The following is a 25,000-nucleotide window of genomic DNA, read 5'->3' as shown; positions in this document are numbered from 1 at the left end:
AGAGGGAGACACACCCGGTTGGATAGACCAGAGAGAGGGAGACACACCCGGTTGGATAGACCAGAGAGAGGGAGACACACCCGGTTGGATAGACCAGAGAGAGGGAGACACACCCGGTTGGATAGACCAGAGAGAGGGAGACACACCCGGTTGGATAGACCAGAGAAAGGGAGACACCCGGTTGGATAGACCAGAGAGAGGGAGACACCCGGTTGGATAGACCAGAGAGAGGGAGACACCCGGTTGGATAGACCAGAGAAAGGGAGACACACCCGGTTGGATAGACCAGAGAGAGGGAGACACCTGGTTGGATAGACCAGAGAGAGGGAGACACACCCGGTTGGATAGACCAGAGAGAGGGAGACACACCCGGTTGGATAGACCAGAGAGAGGGAGACACCCGGTTGGATAGACCAGAGAAAGGGAGACACCCGGTTGGATAGACCAAAGAAAGGGAGACACCCGGTTGGATAGACCAGAGAGAGGGAGACACACCCGGTTGGATAGACCAGAGAGAAGGAGACACACCCGGTTGGATAGACCAGAGAGAGGGAGACACACCCGGTTGGATAGACCAGAGAAAGGGAGACACCCGGTTGGATAGACCAGAGAAAGGGAGAGGCTAAGAATATGACTTAAAACAATAACAACAGTCATATAAAACGACACAACTTAATGAGTAAAACCGTGCTAATAATAGCCCAGTGACCTCAGGCATTGTTAACATATAAATTAGAGTTGTTCAACGTTGTGATTTGGGCCACTGCCTCTGGTCTTTAACGCTGAGGGATGGAGAGAGGGAGCAGTTCAGTAGTGTACAGTTCAGTATAGTGTACAGTTCAGTAGTGTACAGTTCAGTATAGTATACACTTCAGTAGTGTACAGTTCAGTAGTGCACAGTTCAGTAGTGTACAGTTCAGTATAGTGTACAGTTCAGTATAGTATACACTTCAGTAGTGTACAGTTCAGTATAGTATACACTTCAGTAGTGTACAGCTCAGTAGTGTACAGTTCAGTATAGTATACACTTCAGTAGTGTACAGTTCAGTAGTGTACAGTTCAGTATAGTGTACAGTTCAGTAGTGTACAGTTCAGTAGAGTGTACAGTTCAGTAGTGTACAGTTCAGTATAGTGTACAGATCCCAGAAATGTTCCATGCTCACAAAAAGCTGATTTCTCTCAAAGGTTGTCCACAAATTTGATCGCTGTTAGTGAGCATTTCTCCTAAACCAAGATAATCCATCCACCTGACAGGTGTGCCATATATAAACTCAGCAAAAAAGAAACGTCCCTTTTTCAGGACCCTGTCTTTCAAAGATCATTTGTAAAAAATCCCAATAATTTCACAGATCTTCATTGTAAAGGGTTTAATCACTGCTTCCCATGCTTGTTCAATGAACCATAAACAATGAATGAACATGCATCTGTGGAACGGTCATTAAGACACTAACAGCTTACAGACGGTAGGCAATTAAGGTCACAGTAATGAAAACTTAGGACACTAAAGAGGCCTTTCTACTGACTCTGAAAAACACCAAAAGAAAGATGCACAGGGACCCTGCACATCTGTGTGAATGTGCCTTAGGCATGCTGCAAGGAGGCATGAGGACTGCAGATGTGGCCAGGGCAATAATTTGCAATGTCCCTACTGAGACGCCTAAGACAGTGCTACAGAGAGACAGGACAGACAGCTGATCGTCCTCGCATTGGCAGACCACATGTAACAACACCTGCACAGGATCGGTACATCCGAACATCACACCTGCGGGACAGGTACAGGATGGCAACAACAACTGCCCGAGTTACACCAGGAACGCACAATCCCTCCATTAATGCTCATACTGTCCGCAATAGGCTGAGAGAGGCTGGGCTGAGAGAGCTGGACTGAGCGCTTGTAGGCCTATTGTAAGGCCGGTCCTCACCAGATATCACCAGCAACAACGTCGCCTATGGGCACAAACCCACCGTCGCTGGACCAGACAGGACTGGCAAAAAGTGCTCTTCACTGACGAGTCACGGTTCTGTCTCACCAGGGGTGATGATCGGATTCGCGTTTATTGTCGATGGAATGAGCGTTACACCGAGGCCTGTACTCTGGAGCGGGATCAATTTGGAGGTGGAGGGTCCATCATGGTCTGGGGCGGTGTGTCACAACATCATCGGACTGAGTTTGTTGTCATTGCAGGCAATCTCAGCGCTGTGCGTTACAGGGAAGACATCTTCCTCCCTCAAGTGGTACCCTTCCTGCAGGCTCATCCTGACATGACCCTCCAGCATGACAATACCACCAGAAATACTGCTCGTTCTGTGCATGATTTCCTGTAAGACAGGAATGTCAGTGTTCTGCCATGGCCAGCAAAGAGCCTGGATCTCAATCCCATTGAGCACGTTTGGGACCTGTTGGATCGGAGGGTGAGGGCTAGGGCCATTCCCCCCAGAAATGTCCAGGAACTTGCAGGTGCCTTGGTGGAAGAGTGGGGTAACATCTCACAGCAAGAACTGGCAAATCTGGTGCAGTCCATGAGGAGGAGATGCACTGCAGTACTTAATGCAGCTGGTGGCCACACCAGAAACTGACTGTTACTTTTGATTTTGACCCCCCCTTTGTTCAGGGACACAATATTCCATTTCTGTTAGTCACATGTCTGTGGAACTTGTTCAGTTTATGTCTCAGTTGTTGAAACTTATGTTCATACAAATATTTACAAATGTTAAGTTTGCTGAAAATAAACGCAGTTGACAGTGAGAGGACGTTTATTTTTTTGCTGAGTTTAGAAGCTGATTAAACAGCATGATAATTACACAGGTGCACCTTGTGCTGGGGGAAAACAAAAGGCCACTCTAAAATGTGCAGTTTTGGCACATAACACAATGCCACAGATGTCTCAAGTTTTGATGCTGACTGCTGGAATGTACACCAGAGCTGTTGCCAGAGAATTCAATGTTCATTTCTCTACCATAAGCCGCCTCCAACGTTGTTTTAGAGAATTTGGCAGCACGTCTAACCGGTCTCACGATCGCAGAACATGCGTAACAACGCCTGCCCATGACCTCCACATCCGGCTTCTTCTTCACCTGCAGACAGAACATCCTCCACTCTCCTCCTGAGTCCATGCCCCAGACAGAACAGCAACACCAGCAGAGCAACAGCACCCCTCATTCTGAAACGATACCTGTTCCGATATGATACACTTTATGAGGCTCAGACCCCTGACTTATATACACACATCTCAGTTAAGCAGTACGTGTACAAGAGACACGTCATGAAAAAGTCAAGGTTGAAACCAGAACAACAGATAAGTTTCATTTTTGGGCTGGTCTGTTTTATTGATTTCTACAAAATCAATAAATGTGACTCAGCTGGTAGCGCATAGCGCTTGCAACGCCAGGGTTGTCGATTCAATTCCCACGGGGGACCAGTACATAAAGACTATTAAATATATGCACTCACTACTGTAAGTCACTCTGTTTGCTAAATGACTTTACTATATACCTTGAGACGTCTGCACCTGTTGAAGGATCCCCTGATGTCAGCTGTGGTCACCTACCTGCTGCTAGCGGGTTAGACCACAGTGTGCTCAATCAGACATAAAAATGATTCACTGACTATTTTAGATGGGAATGTTTTGGTAACGTCATGTTGTCGGTCTCCCTGCATGGGCCAACAAGAATGTGTGCATTGTGTGTGTGTGTGTGTGTATGTGTACATACCTGACTGTGTCCCCCTTCCTCCGCAGTATGTGTACCAAAGACAGGTCCCTCAATGGAGATGTGGAAACTATGACCAAGGACTTCCAAGGTTCACCTCGCCACAGGTCTGCTCATGTTGTAGAAGACCGTGAGAAGTATGCAACTGTTGTTTAGTAAAATATCTCCGATACCGAACCAGAATTCTCACCTACATATAGCTTAATAAAAGTATTTACAATTGACTAACTGTACAAAATGCTATTTTTTTTTTTTTTTTTAAGTTTGCATACTATAAAATGTAATATCCCCAAACAGCGTACTAAGTAAAGCTGTGTGTGTGTGTGTGTGTGTGTGTGTGTGCGTAGATCTGGAGTTCATATTTCCTCAGCCACACAGGATGCGGCTCGTCCATAAAACCTCTCACCAGGAGACCTCTCACTGACGGACAGGTGAAGCATTCCATAGTCACAGGAAACAGTTATTATGACCGGGAACGCCACAGGAAACCCAGGAATACCGACAGCCATGGACGGATTTAAGACTCCGACTTCTCATTTGGCTCTGATACAGGCCCTCAGCTGAGAGAGGGCGGGTGTGCGCACACACAAACACACACACTCACACACACATCATAGTCTGAACAGGGTTCAGATCGGGAACACGGCAGCCATAGATTCAGAGCTCTGATAAACATCACACTGCACCAGAGCCTCATTATCAGTTTAATATGATTCTAAATAATTCCAGATGATCTAATATGGTCAGAGTTAATAATAAAACATAATGTCACTGAAACAACCCTGACAGGTTCAGAGACAGGGAAGTCAAACCTCAATAGTTAATGTGTGTGTGTTCTGTGTCCCAGTAACCCAGAGTAACCACGTAGACCTCAGCACCAGCAGATCGAGGCGGGGCTGTCGTGCGTGTGTGTGTGTGCGTGTGTGTGTGTGTGTGTGTGTATAGCTGCCCTCTCAGGCAGGGTCAATTGAAAACATCTGTAGACGGAAACATTTACACGGTTTAGCCTGGTGGGACTATATTCAAGGCTGTAAGTGTGTGTGTATGTTTAATACTATGGAATAAGCATGACATGTTGCCGTATGGAAAATGACCTCACCCTATAGAGGTGAAGGGTCACACACACACACACACACACACACACGTATTCCATATGCAACAAAATGTCACCTCTCTTGATCACAGACGACACAATACATAATGTAAACACAGCTGTCAATGTTACTCCATTTCTAAGTCTCCAAATAGACATATACCAACCATATAGATCTACACCAGCATATACAGTAACCTATATGCATATACATCTAGATAACCTCCACATAGATCACCAGCATATACAGTAACCTACATGCATATACATCTAGATAACCTCCACATAGATCACCACCATATACATACATTTAGGCCTGGATACATAACTCACTTAAAGAGTACATGGATGCTCCAATAGATACAGTTGAAGTCAGAAGTTTACATACACATTTAGTTTACATACACACTAGCCAAATACTTTTAAACTCAGTTTTTCACAACTCCTGACATTTAATCCTAGTAAAAATTATTGTCTTAGGTCAGTTAGGATCACCACTTTATTTTAAGAATGTGAAATGTCAGAATAATAGTAGCTGATTTGTTTCAGCTTTTATTTATTTTCAGAAAGAAATAAAATGATTTCCAGTGGGTCAGAAGTTTACATTAATATTTGGTAGCATTGCCTTTAAATTGTTTAACTTGGGTCAAACATTTCGGGTAGCCTTTCACAAGCTTCCCACAATAAGTTGGGTGAATTTTGGCCCATTCCTCCTGACAGAGCTGGTGTACCTGAGTCAGGTTTGTAGGCCTCCTTGTTCGCACATGCTTTTTCAGTTCTCCCCAAAAATTCTATAGGATTGAGGTCAGGGCTTTGTGATGGCCACTCCAACACCTTGACTTTGTTGTCCTTAAGCCATTTTGCTACAACTTTGGATGTATGCTTGGGGTCATTGTCCATTTGGAAGAACCATTTGCGACCAAGCTTTAACATCCTGACTGATGTCTTGAGATGTTGCTTCAATATAGCCACATAAGTGCACCAGTTTCCTGGTTGCTTGTCAAGGGCTGTCTGGTTGGTTTGTATGGGTTGGTTGGTGGTTGATGACTCATTGGTTGCTAAGGGTTCGATGAGTTCCTGGTTGGTTTTCAAGGGTTGGTTTGTTGCCTGGTTGGTTGATGAGGACACATTGGTTGTTGGGGACTCATTGGTTGCCTGGTTGGTTTGTAGGGGTTGTCTGGTTGCCTGTTTGGTTTTCAAGGGTTGGCTGGTTGCCTGGTTGTTTGTCGAGTTCTTGTTGTTTGTTGACGACTCATTGGTTGCTAAGGGCTGGCTGTTTGTCCGGTAGGTTGCTAGAGATTGGTTGGTTACCTGATTGGATGTCGAGGGCTGGTTAGTTACCTGGTTGGTGATCGAGGACTCATTAGTTGTTGAGAACACATTGGTTGTTGGGGACTCATTGGTTGCCTGGATGGTTTGTAGGGATTGGCTGGTTGCCTGGTTGGTTCCTAGAGGTTGGCTGGTTGCCGGGTTGGTTTGTAGGGGTTGTCTGGTTGCCTGGTTGGTTTGTAGAGGTTGGCTGGTTGCCTGGTTGGTTCCTAGAGGTTGGCTGGTTGCCTGGTTGGTTCCTAGAGGTTGGCTGGTTGCCTGGTTGGTTTGTAGGGGTTGGCTGGTTGCCTGGTTGGTTTGTCAGGGTTGGTTGGTTGGTTCCTAGAGGTTGGCTGGTTGCCAGGTTGGTTTGTAGGGGTTGTCTGGTTGCCTGGTTGGTTTGTAGAGGTTGGCTGGTTGCCTGGTTGGTTCCTAGAGGTTGGTTGGTTGCCTGGTTGGTTTGTAGGGGTTGGCTTGTTGCCTGGTTGGTTTGTTGGGGTTGGCTGGTTGCCTGGTTGGTTCCTAGAGGTTGGCTGGTTGGCGGGTTGGTTTGTAGGGGTTGTCTGGTTTCCTGGTTGGTTTGTAGAGGTTGGCTGGTTGCCTGGTTGGTTCCTAGAGGTTGGCTGGTTGCCTGGTTGGTTTGCAGAGGTTGGCTGGTTGCCAGGTTGGTTTGTAGGGGTTGGCTGGTTGCCTGGTTGGTTTGTAGGGGTTGGCTGGTTGCCTGGTTGGTTTGTAGGGGTTGGCTGGTTGCTTGGTTGGTTTGTAGGGGTTGGCGGATTGCCTGGTTGGTTTGTAGGGGTTGGCTGGTTGCCTGGTTGGTTTGTAGGGGTTGGCTGGTTGCCTGGTTGGTTTGTAGGGCTTGGCTGGTTGCCTGGTTGGTTTGTAGGGCTTGGCTGTTTGTCTGGATGATTGACAAAGCCTAGCAGACCAAAATGGAAATAAGTCTTTGACCTTGATATGTGATTTTTGTCTAATAAACTAATCTAAACTAGTTGGTTACCTGGTTGGTTGTAGAGAATCCAGTGGTTGCTAAGAGTTGTCTGCTTGTCTGGTTGTTTGTCAAGGACTTATTGGTTGTCGAGGACTTGTTGGTTTTTGAGGACTCATTGGCTGTCTGGTTGGTTGCTAAGGGTTGGCTGTTTGCCTGGTTGGTTGATAGGGGTTGGCTAGTTGCCTGGATGGTTGTCGAAGACTCACATGTTGCTAAGGGCTGGGTGGTTGTTAAGGGTTGGCTAGTTGCCTGGTTGGTTGTTGCAGAGTCACTGGTTGCTAGGGGCTGAATGGTTGGTAAGGGCAGGTTACCTGTTGAGGGTTGGTTAGTTTCTAAGTGCCAGTTGTTATTGTAGCAGATCAAAGGGGGAGCGCTACAATGAGAGAAAACAAAAAGTGGTTAACACACACACACACACACACAGAGATACACACAGATACACACAGATACACACCAGGCCAGTTGGGTGTGTAGGTCCTGTGTGAGCTGGTAACACTGAGCGTAGTAGCTACCCTGGGCTTCTACAAAGTCAGACAGGCTTCTCAAATGGGCAGCCTGCAACAGACAGGGTAGAACGAGAGAGTGAGCAGGTGTCTGTGTTAATACCAGTCTATGTGAATGTGTGTGTGTGCGCGAGCGTGTTGGTACATACATGTGTAGTGTTGATTCCCTCCAGCAGTAGTCTGGTGATCTCTGACTGTCGGTCAAACACACACTGAGAGATCCTCAGCTCCATCTCTGCCTGAGAGACTTCCTGGGCCCACATCTGACAGCAATGGATAGAGATACATAGATCAATGAGAAGACAAAGGAACAGGACTAACCAATGAGAAAACAGACAGGAACAGTACCAACCAATGAGAAAACTGCTGGTCCATTTTCATTATATCGTCCAGTCTTACTGTGCTACCTGATGTTAAAACAAGCATGTGGGAGTGTGCATGTGTATATGTGAGGACTGACCTTCAGCCATCTGACTCGTAGGAAGCTGAACATGTAGGAGACATGAGCTACATACTCCTCTCCTAATGGGTTAGCATTTAGACCCTGAGAGAGAGAAAGGGAGAGAGAGAGAAGTAGAGAGAATGAGAAAAAGAGAGAGAGAATGAGAAAGAAAGAGAGAGAGAATGAGAAAGAAAGAAAGAGACACAGAGAGCGAGAGAGAGAGAATGAGATAGAGAGAGGGCGAGAGAGATAGATAGAGAGAGGAGAGAGAGATGAGACTTGACTTTTGATGCTATGCATTGTTGACATTCTTGGAAACCTAAGGCACACCTCTCCTGACCCAAATACGCATAAATCTTTCAAGCCACCATTGACCCTTCGTTAAGTCTGAGTAGGTCCAATGGATAGCAACTGTCATCCAGTCTGACACCTAGGACAAGCTCACGTTTAAATCGTATGAAAGTCAGTGAGGGCTATGGCAAAAACAGAGTTTTCTTTTTTTTAAATAACAAAAATGTAATAATTTAAAAATAAAGTAACAGTGCACCAGGGGTACTTGCTACTGTGATTCCTGAGATGCAGTGCCTTTTGGAGTATTTTGAGATTCCAAAATGATAATTTGTTACATTGTTTGCTAGCTCAGCTGGTTAGCGAAGGGTCAATTCATGAGGTCAGCAGTGTGAGATCAGCAGTAGGAGGTTAGCAGTATGGGGTCAGCAGTACGAGGTCAGCAGTGTGTGGTCAGCAGTATGGGGTCAGCAGTGTGTGGTCAGCAGTATGGGGTCAGCAGTGAGAGGTCAGCAGTATGAGGTCAGCAGTATGTGGTCAGCAGTACGAGGTCAGCAGTACGAAGTCAGCAGTAGGAGGACAGCAGTGTGAGGTCAGCAGTACGAGGTCAGCGGTAGGAGGTCAGCGGTACGAGGTCAGCGGTACGAGGTCGGCATTACGAGGTCGGCAGTACGAGGTGGGCAGTATGAGGTCAGCAGTATGAGGTCAGCAGTACGAGGTCAGCAGTAGGAGGTCAGCAAGTAGGAGGTCAGCAGTATGAGGTGGGCAGTATGAGGTCAGCAGTATGAGGTCAGCAGTATGAGGTGGGCAGTATGAGGTCAGCAGTATGAGGTCAGCAGTACGAGGTCAGCAGTAGGAGGTCAGCAGTAGGAGGTGGGCAGTATGAGGTCAGCAGTACGAGGTCAGCAGTAGGAGGTGGGCAGTATGAGGTCAGCAGTACGAGGTCAGCAGTAGGAGGTCATCAGTATGAGGTGGGCAGTATGAGGTCAGCAGTACGAGGTCAGCAGTACGAGGTCAGCAGTACGAGGTCAGCAGTATGAGGTGGGCAGTATGAGGTCAGCAGTACGAGGTCAGCAGTAGGAGGTGGGCAGTATGAGGTCAGCAGTAGGAGGTCAGCAGTAGGAGATCAGCAGTACGAGGTCAGCAGTACGAGGTGGGCAGTATGAGGTCAGCAGTATGAGGTCAGCAGTAGGAGGTCAGCAGTACGAGGTCAGCAGTACGAGGTCAGCAGTAGGAGGTCAGCAGTAGGAGGTCAGCAGTACGAGGTCAGCAGTATGAGGTGGGCAGTATGAGGTCAGCAGTATGTGTGTTCTCACCCGGGCCTCGATGTCTGCTTCCTGTGCCTTTCTCAGTCTGGCCTTTGCAATGTCCAGATCTAACCGCTTATTCACCAGCTGCCTGCGCTCATTCTACACACACACACACGCACGCACACACACAAACACACACACGCAGTTGTCAGAGTGTATTTGTGTTATAATAGTGTGTGTGTGTTGTGGTGTGGTGTGTGTGTGTGTACCTGTATGACTGTGTATTCCTGGTCAGTAAACCTCCGTAGCGGAGACAGGAAGTTGATGTCTGTACTCTGGATCAGCTTCTTGTTCGCCAACCCGATCTGCCTCTCCAACTCCCCACACTTAATCAGAGTACTACCTACACACACACACACACATGTCCAGTCTCTAACCATAGTGTGTGTGTGTACCGTAGGGTGTGTGTGTACCGTAGGGTGTGTGTGTATCGTAGGGTGTGTGTGTGTGTACCGTAGGGTGTGTGTGTGTGTGTGTACCGTAGGGTGTGTGTCTCCCCAGTTCCAGAGCAGCGTCCATCATGTTTTCACTCAGCAGCTCGTGGGGGGTTGGCCTCTCAGGGGCGCTCCAATCCAGACCCTTATACAACAAGTCCTCTAAACGAGATCCTAAAAAATTAGGGTTCAGAGATCAGGGGTTAGAGGTTCAAATCCCTTAGCTTACACACACACACACACGCACACAAACTAACCAGGGTTAGGCTGCAATAAAGTCTCAGTCTGTGAGATGATTTTGTCAGTCCAGGTCTTAGTGGACTCTGCTCTGTCCAGGAGACTCCCCAACCGGCTGTCCAACTCTGTCTTCTCAGCCTGTCCCAGAGCTTCCTCCGTATACTGAGGAGATACAACACGTCATCTATGTGTGAGAGTGTGTGTGTTGTAGATGCAGTTTCAAAGGATCACATGAAAGGCTATTTCTTTGAGGAATGGCTGCTCCTGAGACCGTCGCTGTCCACTGTCACGTGGTGCTGAACATGACGTTGTCCATATGAATGGTGCTGAATCTCCGATTGCCGACCAGCGGCTTTGTTCACTTGAGCACAATTTATTTATTATTATTACATCTTGTGACAACTAGCTATATATGTTAGGCAAATACACTGCTGTCATCCACGCTACTATCTAACTGAATCAGATTGACATAGAAATCGACCCTTGGAGATCAATGAAGTTAAATTCAACATCTCCCTCACCTGAACAGCTCGGTTGATAAACGCGCCCGCGTCCACAGCGAGCCTCGTGATATCCATCTGGTCAAGGTCGGCCGCTCTCCTACGGCGCAACGAGCTAGGCTAGTTGTCTAGCAGCCGTGGACAGCTATAAAAATACATCTCTTCTAACCGGATTACTGGCATGTGAAAAACTGAGACCTTAAACAACGACCATTCTAGAAAGACAGAGTATGACTAGCGGTGATGTATCCTGTCATAACATTTTCCACACAGAGGAGCTAAGAATATCCATCATATCAGCTCGCGTTGTTTGAATGAATGACAGCGGAATCTTGTTTACCTCTCCAGCAGCTCGTTTTTCTATTCGCGGCTTTAGAGGATGTTTTGGTGACGTCAATGGGCTGCTGCAAAGAACATTTGTCGCCCTATGACGCGAAGAAGATTAGGTGTCCCGCAAAATGTCAAACTCCCTCTGTCATGTGTGAGTGAATGGTTCATGTACAGTGCCTTGCAAAAGTATTCACCCCCTTGGCGTTGTTCTTATTTTGTTGCATTACAACCTGTAATTTAAATTGATTTTAATTTGGATGTCATGTAATGGACATAAACAAAATAGTCCAAATTGGTGAAGCGAAATGAAAAAAGTGTACTTGTTTAAAAAAATAAACACGGAAAAGTAGTGCGTGCATATGTATTCACCCCCTTTGCTATGAAATCCTTAAATAATATCTGGTGCAACCAATTACCTTCAGAAGTCACACAATTAAATGTTCTGAAAGGCCCCAGAGTCTGCAACACCACTAAGCAAGCAGGGACAAAGTTGTGGAGATGTACAGATCAGGGTTGGGTTATAAAAAAATATCTGAAACTTTGAATATCCCACAGAGCACCATTAAATCCATTAAAAAAATGGAAAGAATATGGCACCACAACAAACCTACCAAAAGAGGGCCGCCCACCAAATGCTGTGGGGATGTTTTTCCATTGGCGGGGATTGGGAAACTGGTCAGAATTGAAGGAATGATGTATCTGTGCTAAATACAGGGAAATTCTTGAGGGAAACCTGTTTCAGTCTTTCAGAGATTTGAGACTGGGATGGAGGTTCAGCTTCCAGCAGGACAATGACCCTAAGCATACTGCTAAAGCAACAGTCGAGTGGTTTAAGGGGAAACATTTAAATGTCTTGGAATGGACTAGTGAAAGCCCAGACCTCAATCCAATTGACAATCTATGGTATGATTTATAGATTGCTGTACACCATCGGAACCCATCCAACTTGAAGGAGCTGGAGCAGTTTTGCCTTGAATGGGCCAAAATCCCAGTGGCTTGATGTGTCAGGTTTATAGAGACATACCCCAAGAGATTGCAGCTGTAATTAGATTACACACACACACACACACACACACACACACACACACACATTTAAATACTTTTTTTTTTAGTACGGTAAAAATTTGCAACTGCCCCATGAAAAACATAACAATTACTCCAGATTTACAAAAATATGAAAAAGGAAGAGAATTTCATTGATAACAGAACAAGTCAAATATTGAACATCATAAACAGTGTCTCAGAGAAGCTGTGTGTATCACAGGTAAGGTCCCCAGCCCAGGTACATCTGACACAGTAGTTTGTCGTCGGTAGCCTCCTCTATGAGGTAGTGGACGTGTCCCTCTATAGACAGAGGAAGACCCAACACCTTGTTACGACTCTTTATCACGCCCTGCAAACGCTGATCAATCTCACACACATGGGTCTTGGCCTGGGAGGGGAGAAAGGATGTGTTAGTTAATCCTTTCACATGTATTTAGAGATACTGTGTTTTATATGAACATTTATTTAGAGAGAGAGAGGGATAGAGTGTGTGTGTACCTTCTCGTTGACTCTCTCTCCAGTCTCACTGGCCTGTGTCTTGGATCGTCCTTTGGGTTTACTCCACTCTACCAGAGGGTCATGGGAGAAATGTCTTCAGTACACTGAAACACACACACACACACACACACACACACAACTGTACACCCCACCATTGGTCCTTTGAAGTCCCACTCTCCTGGTGGGCTAGTTTGGCACATGTTGATCTCAGTAGCCTCTGGCAAGAGGGACAGCTTCATTTAAATCCCTGTGTTTATATGTGTGTGTACCTCATGAGTGGTTCGCTGGTCTCTCACCAGGCGTAGCACGACTTCACAGGCGGTTCTGAACAGCCCCTCTGTCCCCATAGGGCCCATAGCATGGACCATGTTCTGGGTCAGTCTGAACGGAACCACTTCCGGAACATCAAACGTCTCACCCTGAGAGAGTGAGGGGGGTTAGGGAGAGAGAAAGAGAGGGAGGAGAAAGAGAAGGGGTGGGATCGAGAGGCATGTATTCAATTTGGCCTCATTAACTTGTTGAGGTGCCAGCAAGTCCAAGCAACACACACCTTGTTGAAGAGGCAGTTGAAGTCGACGTGAACACGTGAATGAGTCAAACAGGATGTTCTCTCCATGGCGGTCTCCAAGACCCAGGATGTAGCCCACCACGGACATCACCGCTGTGGAGCGACAGTAGGCTGACCTGCTGCTGTACCCACATTACACACACACACACACTAAATCACCAGTAATGTATACTGTATGTTGTAAACGTGTGTGTGTACTTGGTCGTACCATGTGGTGGGGTCAGGGAAGGTTTGGAGGAACCATTCATAGAAGACAGGGGGGTGTCTGGCACACAGGAGGTCCTTATGGACTTTCAGCTTCTCCTCAAATGATGCAGTCTGAGGAAGAATGAACGTCCTCAACTCTTTACCTGACATCAGGATACCTACACACACACACGTTTTATTGAGTATGTGGCGTGTGTTGTCAGTGTGTGTACCTCTCTCCTAGTAGAGTGTGGTCAGTGTGTGTACCTCTCTCCTAGTAGAGTGTGGTCAGTGTGTGTACCTCTCTCCTAGTAGTGTGTGGTCAGTGTGTGTACCTCTCTCCTAGTAGAGTGTGGTCAGTGTGTGTACCTCTCTCCTAGTAGAGTGTGGTCAGTGTGTGTACCTCTCTCCTAGTAGAGTGTGGTCAGTGTTTGTACCTCTCTTCCAGTAGGGTGTGGTCAGTGTGTGTACCTCTCTCCTAGTAGAGTGTGGTCAGTGTTTGTACCTCTCTTCCAGTAGGGTGTGGTCAGTGTGTGTACCTCTCTCCTAGTAGAGTGTGGTCAGTGTTTGTACCTCTCTTCCAGTAGGGTGTGGTCAGTGTGTGTACCTCTCTCCTAGTAGAGTGTGGTCAGTGTGTGTACCTCTCTCCTTGTAGAGTGTGGTCAGTGTGTGTACCTCTCTCCTTGTAGAGTGTGGTCAGTGTGTGTGTACCTGTCTCCTAGTAGAGTATGGTCAGTGTGTGTGTACCTCTCTCCTAGTAGAGTATGGTCAGTGTGTGTACCTCTCTCCTAGTAGAGTGAGGTCAGTGTGTGTACCTCTCTCCTAGTAGGGTGTGGTCAGTGTGCGTACCTCTCTCCTTGTAGAGTGTGGTCAGTGTGTGTACCCCTCTCTTAGTAGGGTGTGGTCAGTGTGTGTGTGTACCTGTCTCCTAGTAGAGTGTGGTCAGTGGGTGTACCTCTCTCCTTGTAGAGTGGTCAGTGGGTGTACCTCTCTCCTTGTAGAGTGTGGTCAGTGGGTGTACCTCTCTCCTTGTAGAGTGTGGTCAGTGGGTGTACCTCTCTCCTTGTAGAGTGTGGTCAGTGTGTGTACCTCTCTCTTAGTAGGGTGTGGTCAGAGTGTGTCGGAGACCTCCAGTGTTGTTGACCCACTCGATGATGCCACACTCCTCATTCAGTGGGATCACACCATATGTACGGATATGGAGCGCCCTCCTCCTGGACTCTGCATCCTTACGCAGGCACTACACACACACACACACACACACACACACACACACACACACACACACACACACACACACACACACACACACACACACACACACACACACACACACACACACACACAAAAGTCTGAAGTGTTCTGATATCTCTGGGCTACAGCAGTCTGTTGTTGTACAGATGCCAGTTGGAGAAGTGACAGGTTAAACACCTTGTTGATGAGGCAGTTGAACTCCATGAGGCGACAGTCTTTCCGGAGGTCATCTTTAGGTTTACACATCACAGTGTAGCTCCTCCCATCACTTCCCTTCAGGCCGATCTTCTTGGGCTCCTGGAGGGAGGCTAGGATCTCCACCTATACACACACATCATCATGAGACACACACACACACACCATGTGGCACGACACAGACACAGAAAGACAAACTACTCCCCCCCCCCACACATACACACACCATGTGACACGACACACACACCATGTGACACGACACACACAGACACAGAAAGACAAACTATTCCCCCCCCCACACACACACACCATGTGACACGACACACACAGAAAGACAAACCTCTCCCCCCCACACACACAGTATCGTCAAAGCCATGGAGGCAGGCCCAGTGTCCGGGGAATGCGTTGTGGTGCAGTGTGTTTGCAGGGCCAGTAGAGGGCAGTGTGGGGATGAGGACAGACTGCAGAGGGATCAGGATCTGGCTGAATGACGGCTACTCCACTAGGCGCTTCAACTGCTTGAAATGGACCCCATACTGAGAGTACTACTGTTACCATCCACCTGGAATACAGAGCGAGAGAAATGGACCCCATACTGAGAGTACTACTGTTACCATCCACCTGGAATACAGAGAGAGAGAAATGGACCACATACTGAAAGTACTACTGTTACCATCCACCTGGAATACAGAGAGAGAGAGAAATGGACCCCATACTGAGACTACTGTTACCATCCACCTGGAATACAGAGAGAGAGAAATGGACCCCATACTGAGACTGCTAATACCATCCAGAGCGAGTCCCTCCAGAGCTCTCAGGGTCTTCGTCAGGCTCAGGGGTCGTCGGGTCAAGGTCACAGTTCACCAGAGAGGCCAGAAGGTCATTCAGCCTGCCGCTCACACCTCACTACGCACACAGAGAGATAAAGTTGGTAACATGTTGATATGGACAGTAGGATTTAGAGTGATATAGAGAGTTGAGATCAGATGTGACTCACATCTGGTAGTTTCGGGGGTCTTGCTGGCCAGGGGGGTGATGGGTAGACAGGGTCGCTTAGCAGGCGTTTCTCCATCCTCCCTCTCTTGCATCACCACGGCAACCTCAGCCTTCAGGGCAGTGTAAAGAAACCCCTTCACACACTGACACACACACAGAGAACAGGGGCAGAACGACAGATTTTTACCTTGTCAGCTCAGGGATTCGTTTTTGCAACCTTCCGGTTACTAGTCCAACTCTCTAACCACCTGCCTTACATTGCACTCCACGAGGAGCCTGCATGGCAGGCTGACTAGCTGTTACGCGAGGGCAGCAAGAAGCCAAGGTAAGTTGCCTGCTAGCATTAAACTTATCTTATAAAAAACAATCAATCTTAACATAATCACTAGTTAACTACACATGGTTGATGATATTACTAGCTTAACTAGCTTGTCCTGCGTTGCATATAATCGATGCGGTGCCTGTTAATTTCTCATCGAATCACAGCCTACTTCGACAAACGAGTGATGATTTAACAAGCGTATTTGCGAAAAAAAAGCACTGTCGTTGCACCAATGTACCGAACCATAAACATCAATACCTTTCTTTAAAATCAATACACAAGTATATATTTTTAAACCTGCATATTTAGTTAATATTGCCTGCTAACATTAATTTCTTATAACTTGGGAAATTGTGTCACTTTTCTTGTGTTCAGTGCAAGCAGAGTCAGGGTATATGCAACAGTTTGGGCTGCCTGGCTCGTTGTGAACTGTGTGAAGTCCATTTATTCCTAACAAAGGCCGTAATTAATTTGCCAGAATTGTACATAATTATGACATAACATTGAAGGTTGTGCAATGTAACAGCAATATTTAGACATAGGGATGCCACCCGTTAGATAAAATACGGAACGGTTCCGTATTTCACTGAAAGAATAAACGTTTTGTTTTCTAAATGATAGTTTTCGGATTCGACCATATTAATGACCAAAGGCTCATATTTCTGTGTGTTATTATGTTATAATTAGGTCTATGATTTGATTTTTGATAGAGCAGTCTGACTGAGCGATGGTAGGCAGCAGCTCTTCGCAATTCTTCAAGCATTGCGCTGTTTATGAATTCAAGCCTATCAACTCCCGAGATTAGGCTGGTGTAACCGATGTGAAATTGCTAGCTAGTTAGCGGGGTGCGCGCTAATAGCATTTCAAACGTCACTCGCTCTGAGACTTGGAGTGGTTGTTCCCCTTGCTCTGCATGGAGTAACACTGCTTCGAGGGTGCCTGTTGTCAATGTGTTCCTGGTTCGAGCCCAGGGAGGAGCGAGGAGAGGGACGGAAGCTATACTGTTACACTGGCAATACTAAAGTGCCTATAAGAACATCCAACAGTCGAAGGTATATAAAATACAAATCGTATAGAGAGAAATAGTCCTATAATTCCTATAATAACTACAACCTAAAACTTCTTACCTGGGAATATTGAACACTCATGTTAAAAGGAACCACCAGCTTTCATATGTTCTCATGTTCCCGAGTAAGGAACTGAAAAGTTAGCTTTCTTACATGGCACATATTGCACTTTTACTTTCTTCTCCAACACTTTGTTTTTGCAATATTTAAACCTACTGCATTGACAACAAGTTGTTACAGCAATGTAGTTAATTAGTTAGCTTAGTGTACTATTAACAAGCTACCGAGCTAGTTAGCATTCGTGACGTTTATCATGTCATACTGTTAAATTATTTTACTAAACAATTTGAGGAGCAGTTGGAAAACTGTACTAAGTTAGCCAGCATTAGCTAGCATGTTAGCTAAGTTAACGTTACCTACAGTAGCAAAACAATAACAATGTCCACCGTATAGACAGCGCAGTCTCGAGTCTCACCTCGCTAGCTCCTGCAGTGCAGGTATCATAGCGGACATTTCCAAGCCTTTCATCTTTAGACCAGGGACTGTGAACAGTCCACAAAACGCTCTATTTAAAAACAGCTGGCTAAATTGTACCCTGTTATGAGAGAAACGACAACATTTCGGCCCTCAAGTCTTTCTCAAAGGAGCCGTTTAAAATCTTTCGCTCCAAAGTGACGTTTGGCTATGGCAACTGTAGAGGTCCAGTCTTGATTCGGACAAGTTACAAACGCAAACGGCTCTCCCTTGAGGAAACTGCAGCAGATATGATGTAAAATGTACAGATGTACAGAACTCACATACCAGTAATTGAATAGGATATCTGTGGGGAGAAAAAATCTAAATATTTGCATGTTACTGTTATTGTCCAGCATGTCCTATTGAATATGATGATCACATTGGCCTTTTTCTACTGTGCAATATAACTGTGTATGTCTGTCTACTTCTGCAGGTGGTTCTGAGATTGAGAATCTGGACTACTAGCCTGAGTTTGTAGATGTCTTGTGATTATACAGTACCAGTCAAAAGTTTGGACACACCTACTCATTCAAGGGTTTTTCTTTCTTTTTTCTATTTTCTACATTGTACAATACTATTGAAGACATCAAAACTAGTAATAACACATATGGGATCATGTAGTAACCAAAAAAGTGTTAAACGAATCAAAATATATTTTACATTTGAGATTCTTCAAAGTAGTCACCCATGCAAAATGGCGCTGACAGAGATGGTCGCCTCGCTTCAGGTCCTTCAGGACCTAAGGAAACTATGCAGTAATTTGTTAGTAATGTATAATTTCTTATATTGTTAGCCCAGAAAACCTCAAGTGTTATTACATACAGCCGGGAAGAACTATTGGATATAAAAGCGACGTCAACTTATCATCATTACGACCAGGAATACGACTTTCCCGAAGCGGATCCTCTGTTTGGACCTCCACCCTGGACATGGGATCTTATCCCAGAGGCCGACCCAAAACAACGTGGTCGCCGCAGGAGAGACTCAGAAGACGAGCACACCATCCGCTGCTTCCGAGCATATTACTCGCCAATGTCCAACCTCTAGTTAACAAGGTGGATGAAATTAGGGCACAAGTTGCCTTCCGGAGAGATATCAGAGATTGTAACATTCTCTGTTTCACGGAAACATGGCTCACTCGGGATACGTTGTCAGAGTCGGTACAGCCACCCGGTTTATTCACGCATCGCGCCGACAGAAACAAACATCTCTCTGGTAAGAAGAGGGCGGGGTGTATGCCTTATGATTCATGACTCATGGTGTGATCATAACAACATACAGGAACTCAAGTCCTTTTGTTCACCTGACCTAGAATTCCTTACAATCAAATGCCGACTGCATTATCTACCAAGAGAATTCTCTTTGATTATAGTCACAGCCGTGTATATCCCCCCAAGCAGATACCTCGACGGCCCTGAAAGAACTTCACTGGACTCTATGTAAACTGGAAACCTTATATCCTAAGGCTGCATTTATTGTAGCTGGGGATTTTTACAAATCTTATCTGAGAACAAGACTTCCTAAATTCTATCAGCATATCGAATGCGCGACACGGGCTGGTAGCATTCTGGACCATTGCTACTCTAACTTCCGTGATGCATACAAAGCCCTCCCTACAGCAAATCTGAGCATGACTCCATTTTGATGCTCCCAGCCTATAGACAGAAACTAAAACAGGAAACTCCCATGCTCAGGTCTATCCAACGCTGGTCTGACCAATCGGATTCCACGCTTCAAGATTGCTTCGATCACGTGGACTGGGATATGTTCCGGGTAGCCTCAGACAATTGACGTATACGTTGACTCGGTGAGCGAGTTTATTAGCAAGTGCATCGGTGATGTTGTACTCATGGTGGGAAGGCGACTGGAAACATGACCGAATACCATCAGTGTAGCCATTCCCTCAGCAAGGCAATCAAACAAGCAAAGTGTCAGTATAGAGACAAAGTAGAGTCACAATTCAACAGCTCAAACACGAGACGTATGTGGCAGGGTCTACAGTCAATCACGGACTGCAAAAAGAAAACCAGCCCCATCGTGGACATCGACGTCTTGCTCCCAGACAAATTAAACAACTTCTTTGCTCGCTTTGAGGACAATACAGTACGACTGACATAGCCCGCTACCAAAGCCTGTGGGCTCTTCTCCGTGGCCAACATGAGTAAAACATTTAAACGTGTTAACCCTCGCAAGGCTGCCGGCCCAGACAGCATCCCTAGCCGCGTCCTCAGTGCATGCGCAGACCAGCTGGCTGGTGTGTTTATGGACATATTCAATCAATCCCTATCCCAGTCTGCTGTGCCCACATGCTTCAAGATGGCCACCATTATTCCTGTTCCCAAGAAAGCCAAGGTAACTGAACTAAATGACTATCGCCCTGTAGCACTCACTTCTGTCATCATGTAGTTCTTTGAGAGACTAGTCAAGGATCATATCCCCTCCACCCTACCTGATACCCCAGACCCACTCCAATTTGCTTACCGCCCCAATAGGTCCACAGACTACGCAATCGCCATCACACCGCACACTGCCCTATCCCGTCTGGACAAGAGGAATACCAATGTAAGAATGTTGTTCATTGACTACAACTCAGCATTTAACACCATAGTACCCTCCAAACTCGTCATCAACCCTGGGTCTCGACCCAGGCCTGTGCAACTGGGTCCTGGACTTTCTGACGGGCCGCCCCAGGTGGTGAGGGTAGGAAACAACATCTCCACCCTGCTGATCCTCAACACTGGGGCCCCACAAGGGTGCGTTCTCAGCCTTCTCCTGTACTCCCTGTTCACCCATGACTGCGTGGCCATGCACGCCTCCAACTCAATCATCAAGTTTGCAGGCACACTTAACCAGCATGGCTACCACAGCATTCTGTAGAGATATACCATCCCATCTGGTTTGCGCTTAGTGGGACTATGTTTTTCAAACTAACAATGACCAAATACACCTTCAGGCTATGTAAGGGCTATTTGACGAAGAAGGATAGTGATGGAGTGCTGCATTAGATGACCTGGCCTTCACAATCACCCAACCTCAACCCAATTGAGATGGTTTGGGATGAGTTGGACTTCAGAGTGAAGGAAAAGCAGCCAAAAACTGCTCATCATATGTGGGAACTCTTTCAATACTGTTGGAAAAGCATTCCAGGTGAAGCTGGTTGAGAGAATGCCAAGAGTGTGCAAATCTGTCATCAAGGCAAAGAAAGGGTGGCTACTTTGAAGAATCTAAAATACAAAATGTATTTTGATTTGTTTAACACCTTTTTGGTTACTACATATTAGCATATGTGTTATTTCATAGTTTTGATGTCTTCACTATTCTACAATGTAGAAAATAGTATAAATAAAGAAAAACCCTTGAATGAGTAGGTGTGTCCAAACTTTTGACTGGTACTTCATATTCTAAGAGCTCTTGTGTATTTATTCAAATAGCTTGTAGGTCTCTTGTGGTATATATTCTAAGAGTTTGTAGGTCTCGTGTGGTTTATTTCCATTATCAGGCTGAGCACCAGTGTTTGGCTCCAAAATGTTGCCGTTTGTGTTTCCACCTCTGAGGCTCAGCCCCAAAAAGCTGTATCTGTGGCACAGTAATAATCACTGCCAGTTGAAATGTGGGAGTTGAGGCAAGAGGGGAAGATGTAACTGTGCATTAAATGGACTAAGTCACATCCCAGCGTTGTTAGTGAGATGGAAGTTGAGATCATGCATCAAATCACACAAGGCTAACTGACCTCATTCCAACACACAGTTCTCCTTTGTTTCCTTGGTTTCCATTTATCGCAGTCCCGGATGAAGGGTGTCAAAAACACGTGTTTCTTAAATGGGTTTTATTATATGTGTTTATGATTGAGTATTCAAAAATGCACCACCCCTCCCACACGCACACAATTTGCATGAACAAAATGTCAGTCTGTTATCTTCGGGTAGATTGAGTTGACTAAGTCAAGAGAATAACACGCCATTTACAGGTCTGTAGTGTGTCTGTACTGTTAATTCTGTAAGGTGTGTGTATGTCTGCGTGTGTGCGTGTGTGTGTGATTGAATGTCCCCTCATGTCCCCTCCTCTACATAGATTTATAATTCTATTCTGTTGTTTCTTTTACGCAGAATGAATTAATACATTAACATAATTTAGAGATATTAAAATGATCCATCAGTGCCTCCTTGAGCACACTAGGCACATAACCGCTCGCTTTCTATCAGTATGAAAGAAATGTTTAATGAACAATGAGCTGTGCTCCGATTATATACACTGATCTAATCACAGACTAGATGTGCAGGAGACAGGAAGAGGGTAAAGGGTAAGGAGCCAATTGGGACAGGCTGTTAGTGTATGTTAGTGTGTCTGAGTGCGTGTGTGTTCAGCCGTCAGCTTTCTTCATGCCCCTCCCCATCAGGCACGCGAACACAGTCAGAACCATCTTGGGTTTCACCTCGACCAGGTCATCAGGCAGAGCGTAGACACGGGCTCCAATCTTCCTGGATACCGTGATAGCGTACCTATAGGAAGACAAAAGGGAAGGGAAAGAGGTCAGTCAGAAGTAAGAGGTTAGAGGTCGAGGTCATTTAGAGTTCAGAGGTTACGGGTCAGGGGTTATTTACTTGGCGTTGTTGAGCTTGTCTGCATCGCTGAGCTCCCCTCTCTTCACCAGCTCCTCTTTGATAGATTTGGGGGCGATGGTGTCTAACAAGTCTATCACTGGGAGACTAGTACTGATCAGCTTATCCTGCAGGACACACACACATTAAGTCTATCACTGGGAGACTAGTACTGATCAGCTTATCCTGCAGGACACACACACACACATTAAAGCTGATGAACATGAACACAACATGCGCTGCTCACTCACACACGTACACACCCACCTTGAAGCTGCTGATCTGTGAGTCCTTGCCTCCCTCTTTGAGCTGAGTGTTGACCCAGTTGATTATAATCTGGTCTCCAATCTTCTCCCCATCTCCTAGATCAGACAACACCTGGAGAGTGTACCTGAGGGGGGTGGGGGATGATAGAGGGATAGTAAGAGGTGAGAGAGATGTCGAAGTGAAAAGGAAAGGTGTGTGTTTGTACTGTACATACCTCCTCATCAGCTGCCAGACCAGAGCCAGTGTGTGCATGGGACTTCCCTCGTTCAGATTCACTCCTCCAATTCCCACCAATGAGAATCGAGCTTTATTCCGACCCAGTTCCACCGCATAGGTACAGTTCTCCAACTACACACACAGACACACCAACACAATGCCTGGAAATCCTCTGTATTTTCATCAACAATATATTGATAAAAGAGTCTCTGTGTGTGTGCATGTGTGTGTGTGTGTGTGTGCCAAATACGCTGGATATTTTTGTTGTGGGGGAGGCCAGGGTAGGTGCTCGTTTTGGAAGTGGGCTGCTCATTGGACGACTATGTGGAGCAGGCCTTTGCTGAGAAGCCTGACAAAAACTATGGCAAAGCAATTGGCTAGGTACTGGTCTGTTTCAGCTGTCATGGGCAACCTAGCTGTTTGGAGAAGCAGGTGCTTTCTGTAGTGCAACTCATACATCGACCTTTGAAATGTTTGGTATCCTTTTTTTTGTCAATTCGATTGGTGGATTCAAATAAAGTATGTGTGTGTGTACCTTCTTCATGTTACTGCCCAGTGCAGAGTATGGAGGTCTGTTGACTTTTTTCCACTCTACAGGGACGTTGACTTTCTCATACAACTGGAGAATCACCACCGCATCACACAGGTCACTGCAACACACACACACACACACACACACACACACACACACACACACACACACACACACACACACACAAACATCACAAACATCACACAAACATCACAAACATCAACACACACACACCAATCACACAAACATCACCAATCACACACACACACAAACATCACAAACATCAACACACACACACCAATCAACACATGAAAACATCAACACACACACATGCATACTCTCTCTCTCTCTGTGTGTGTGTGTGGTTACTGTACCAGTAGAGGTGGTTGACATAGGGAGCAACTCCCAGAGAGTTCATCCAGTTCCTGAATGTTTTCTCCTCTCTGGATTCTCCTGTTAGGACAACATTACACATATTACAGTGTGCTGTGAGAGAGAGAAAGAGTGTTTGTGTGTGTGTGTGTGTGTGTAGCTCATCGTCTAAGAGTGATGTGTCTATGTTGTTGCTGTTAGTCCTCTTCAGGGCCGTGTGTGTGTGTGTGTGTGTGTGGAGCTCACCTTCCATGAGTGCTGTGTCTATGTTGTTGCTGTTAGTCCTCTTCAGGGCCGTGTGTGTGTGTGTGTTTGTGTGTGTGTTTGTGTGTGTGTGTGTGCAGCTCTCCCTCTATGAGTGCTGTGTCTATGTTGTTGCTGTTAGTCCTCTTCAGGGCTGTGTGTGTGTGTGTGTGTGTGTGTGTGTGTGTTCACCCTCTATGAGTGCTGTGTCTATGTTGTTGCTGTTAGTCCTCTTCAGGGCCGGGTGTGTGTGTGTGTGTGCAGCTCACCCTCTATGAGTGCTGTGTCTATGTTGTTGCTGTTAGTCCTCTTCAGGGCCGTGTGTGTGTGTGTGTGTGTGTGTGTGTGCAGCTCACCCTCTATGAGTGCTGTGTCTATGTTGTTGCTGTTAGTCCTCTTCAGGGCTGTGTGTGTGTGTGTGTGTGTGTGTGTGTGTGTGTGTGTGTGTGTGTGTGTGTGTGTGTGTGTGTGTGTGTGTGTGTGTGTGTGTGTGTGTGTGTGTGTGTGTGTGCAGCTCACCCTCTATGAGTGCTGTGTCTATGTTGTTGCTGTTAGTCCTCTTCAGGGCCGGGTGTGTGTGTGTGTGTGTGCAGCTCACCCTCTATGAGTGCTGTGTCTATGTTGTTGCTGTTAGTCCTCTTCAGGGCCGTGTGTGTGTGTGTGTGTGTGTGTGCAGCTCACCCTCTATGAGTGCTGTGTCTATGTTGTTGCTGTTAGTCCTCTTCAGGGCCGGGTGTGTGTTGAAGAGGTTGGCTACGAAGGCCAGGTTCAGCTTGCTGTTGCCAGACACCACATCCATAGGAGACACAAACTGTCTGCAGTCCAGACGGGCTGCCTGGCGAAGCATCATCTCTGCCCTGCGTTCGTCGTCACGCTCCTATACACACACACACAAACGAAAACGGCAACACACACACACACACGCATGAAAACATGAACACGCACATGTGAATATACACGCACTTACATTGATGCCGGTCAT

General features: G+C 46.3%; 2 protein-coding genes and 1 long non-coding RNA gene across 20 annotated transcripts in view; all 3 read right to left on the bottom strand.

Moving 5' to 3' along the window:
• Nucleotides 1–5,653: 5,653 nt before the first annotated feature.
• Nucleotides 5,654–11,410, bottom strand: LOC110528777 (endophilin-B2). Of its 3 annotated transcripts, XM_036982723.1 has the most exons (10): nucleotides 10,836–11,410; nucleotides 10,335–10,476; nucleotides 10,123–10,251; nucleotides 9,853–9,986; nucleotides 9,650–9,742; nucleotides 8,064–8,147; nucleotides 7,753–7,866; nucleotides 7,555–7,655; nucleotides 7,110–7,473; nucleotides 5,654–7,028 (listed from the first exon to the last, which is right to left on the bottom strand). In XM_036982723.1, exons 1-10 carry the CDS (start codon nucleotides 10,890–10,892, stop codon nucleotides 6,198–6,200), a joined length of 2,049 nt encoding a protein of 682 aa, XP_036838618.1. In that variant the 5' UTR covers nucleotides 10,893–11,410; the 3' UTR covers nucleotides 5,654–6,197. The 3 variants fall into 3 exon arrangements, with proteins under 3 accessions (XP_036838618.1, XP_036838619.1, XP_036838620.1); XM_036982724.1 differs by lacking the exon at nucleotides 5,654–7,028 and having other exon boundaries at nucleotides 7,299–7,411; nucleotides 10,836–11,408; XM_036982725.1 differs by lacking the exon at nucleotides 5,654–7,028 and having other exon boundaries at nucleotides 7,316–7,473; nucleotides 7,613–7,655; nucleotides 10,836–11,408.
• Nucleotides 11,411–12,019: 609 nt separating this feature from the next.
• Nucleotides 12,020–17,977, bottom strand: LOC110528902. 14 transcript variants are annotated; one of them, XR_005052525.1, is made up of 11 exons: nucleotides 17,750–17,977; nucleotides 15,887–16,028; nucleotides 15,677–15,795; nucleotides 15,230–15,510; nucleotides 14,872–15,015; nucleotides 14,530–14,680; nucleotides 13,463–13,619; nucleotides 13,237–13,404; nucleotides 12,956–13,105; nucleotides 12,687–12,754; nucleotides 12,020–12,576 (listed from the first exon to the last, which is right to left on the bottom strand). It is a non-coding gene; the product is annotated as an uncharacterized LOC110528902 (long non-coding RNA). The 14 variants fall into 14 exon arrangements; XR_005052528.1 differs by having other exon boundaries at nucleotides 13,237–13,373; XR_005052526.1 differs by having other exon boundaries at nucleotides 12,687–12,790; nucleotides 12,983–13,105; nucleotides 13,237–13,376; nucleotides 13,463–13,572.
• Nucleotides 17,978–21,601: 3,624 nt separating this feature from the next.
• The window catches only part of LOC110528871 (plastin-1), a 10,837-nt gene continuing 7,438 nt past the window's right edge, over nucleotides 21,602–25,000 (bottom strand). For all 3 annotated transcript variants that reach the window (XM_036982720.1, XM_036982719.1, XM_036982721.1), the window contains 8 exons: nucleotides 24,986–25,000; nucleotides 24,700–24,895; nucleotides 23,778–23,856; nucleotides 23,407–23,521; nucleotides 22,870–23,003; nucleotides 22,656–22,779; nucleotides 22,392–22,516; nucleotides 21,602–22,289 (listed from right to left, as the gene is read on the bottom strand). The exon at nucleotides 24,986–25,000 is cut by the window's right edge and continues 81 nt beyond it. In XM_036982720.1, the coding sequence (XP_036838615.1) occupies nucleotides 22,151–22,289; nucleotides 22,392–22,516; nucleotides 22,656–22,779; nucleotides 22,870–23,003; nucleotides 23,407–23,521; nucleotides 23,778–23,856; nucleotides 24,700–24,895; nucleotides 24,986–25,000 (927 nt within the window). In that variant the 3' untranslated portion in view covers nucleotides 21,602–22,150. The remainder of the gene's footprint in view (nucleotides 22,290–22,391; nucleotides 22,517–22,655; nucleotides 22,780–22,869; nucleotides 23,004–23,406; nucleotides 23,522–23,777; nucleotides 23,857–24,699; nucleotides 24,896–24,985) is intronic.

Source organism: Oncorhynchus mykiss, chromosome 7 (assembly GCF_013265735.2).
Source record: "Oncorhynchus mykiss isolate Arlee chromosome 7, USDA_OmykA_1.1, whole genome shotgun sequence".
NCBI classification, from domain to species: Eukaryota; Metazoa; Chordata; class Actinopteri; order Salmoniformes; family Salmonidae; genus Oncorhynchus; species Oncorhynchus mykiss.
Note: the sequence above shows the minus strand (reverse complement) of the source record. Positions and strands in the feature narration are given on the sequence as shown.

Excerpts from the sequence above, each read along its gene's own strand:
- LOC110528777 (XM_036982723.1), bottom strand. The coding sequence starts at position 10,892 with ATGGATATCACGAGGCTCGCTGTGGACGCGGGCGCGTTTATCAACCGA. Across the intron at positions 10,477-10,835 it reads TTATCAACCGAGCTGTTCAG|TATACGGAGGAAGCTCTGGG; the intron begins GTGAGGGAGATG and ends GTATCTCCTCAG. Across the intron at positions 7,029-7,109 it reads GATTCTCTACAACCAACCAG|GCTTTGTCAATCATCCAGAC; the intron begins GTAACCAACTAG and ends TTGGTCTGCTAG.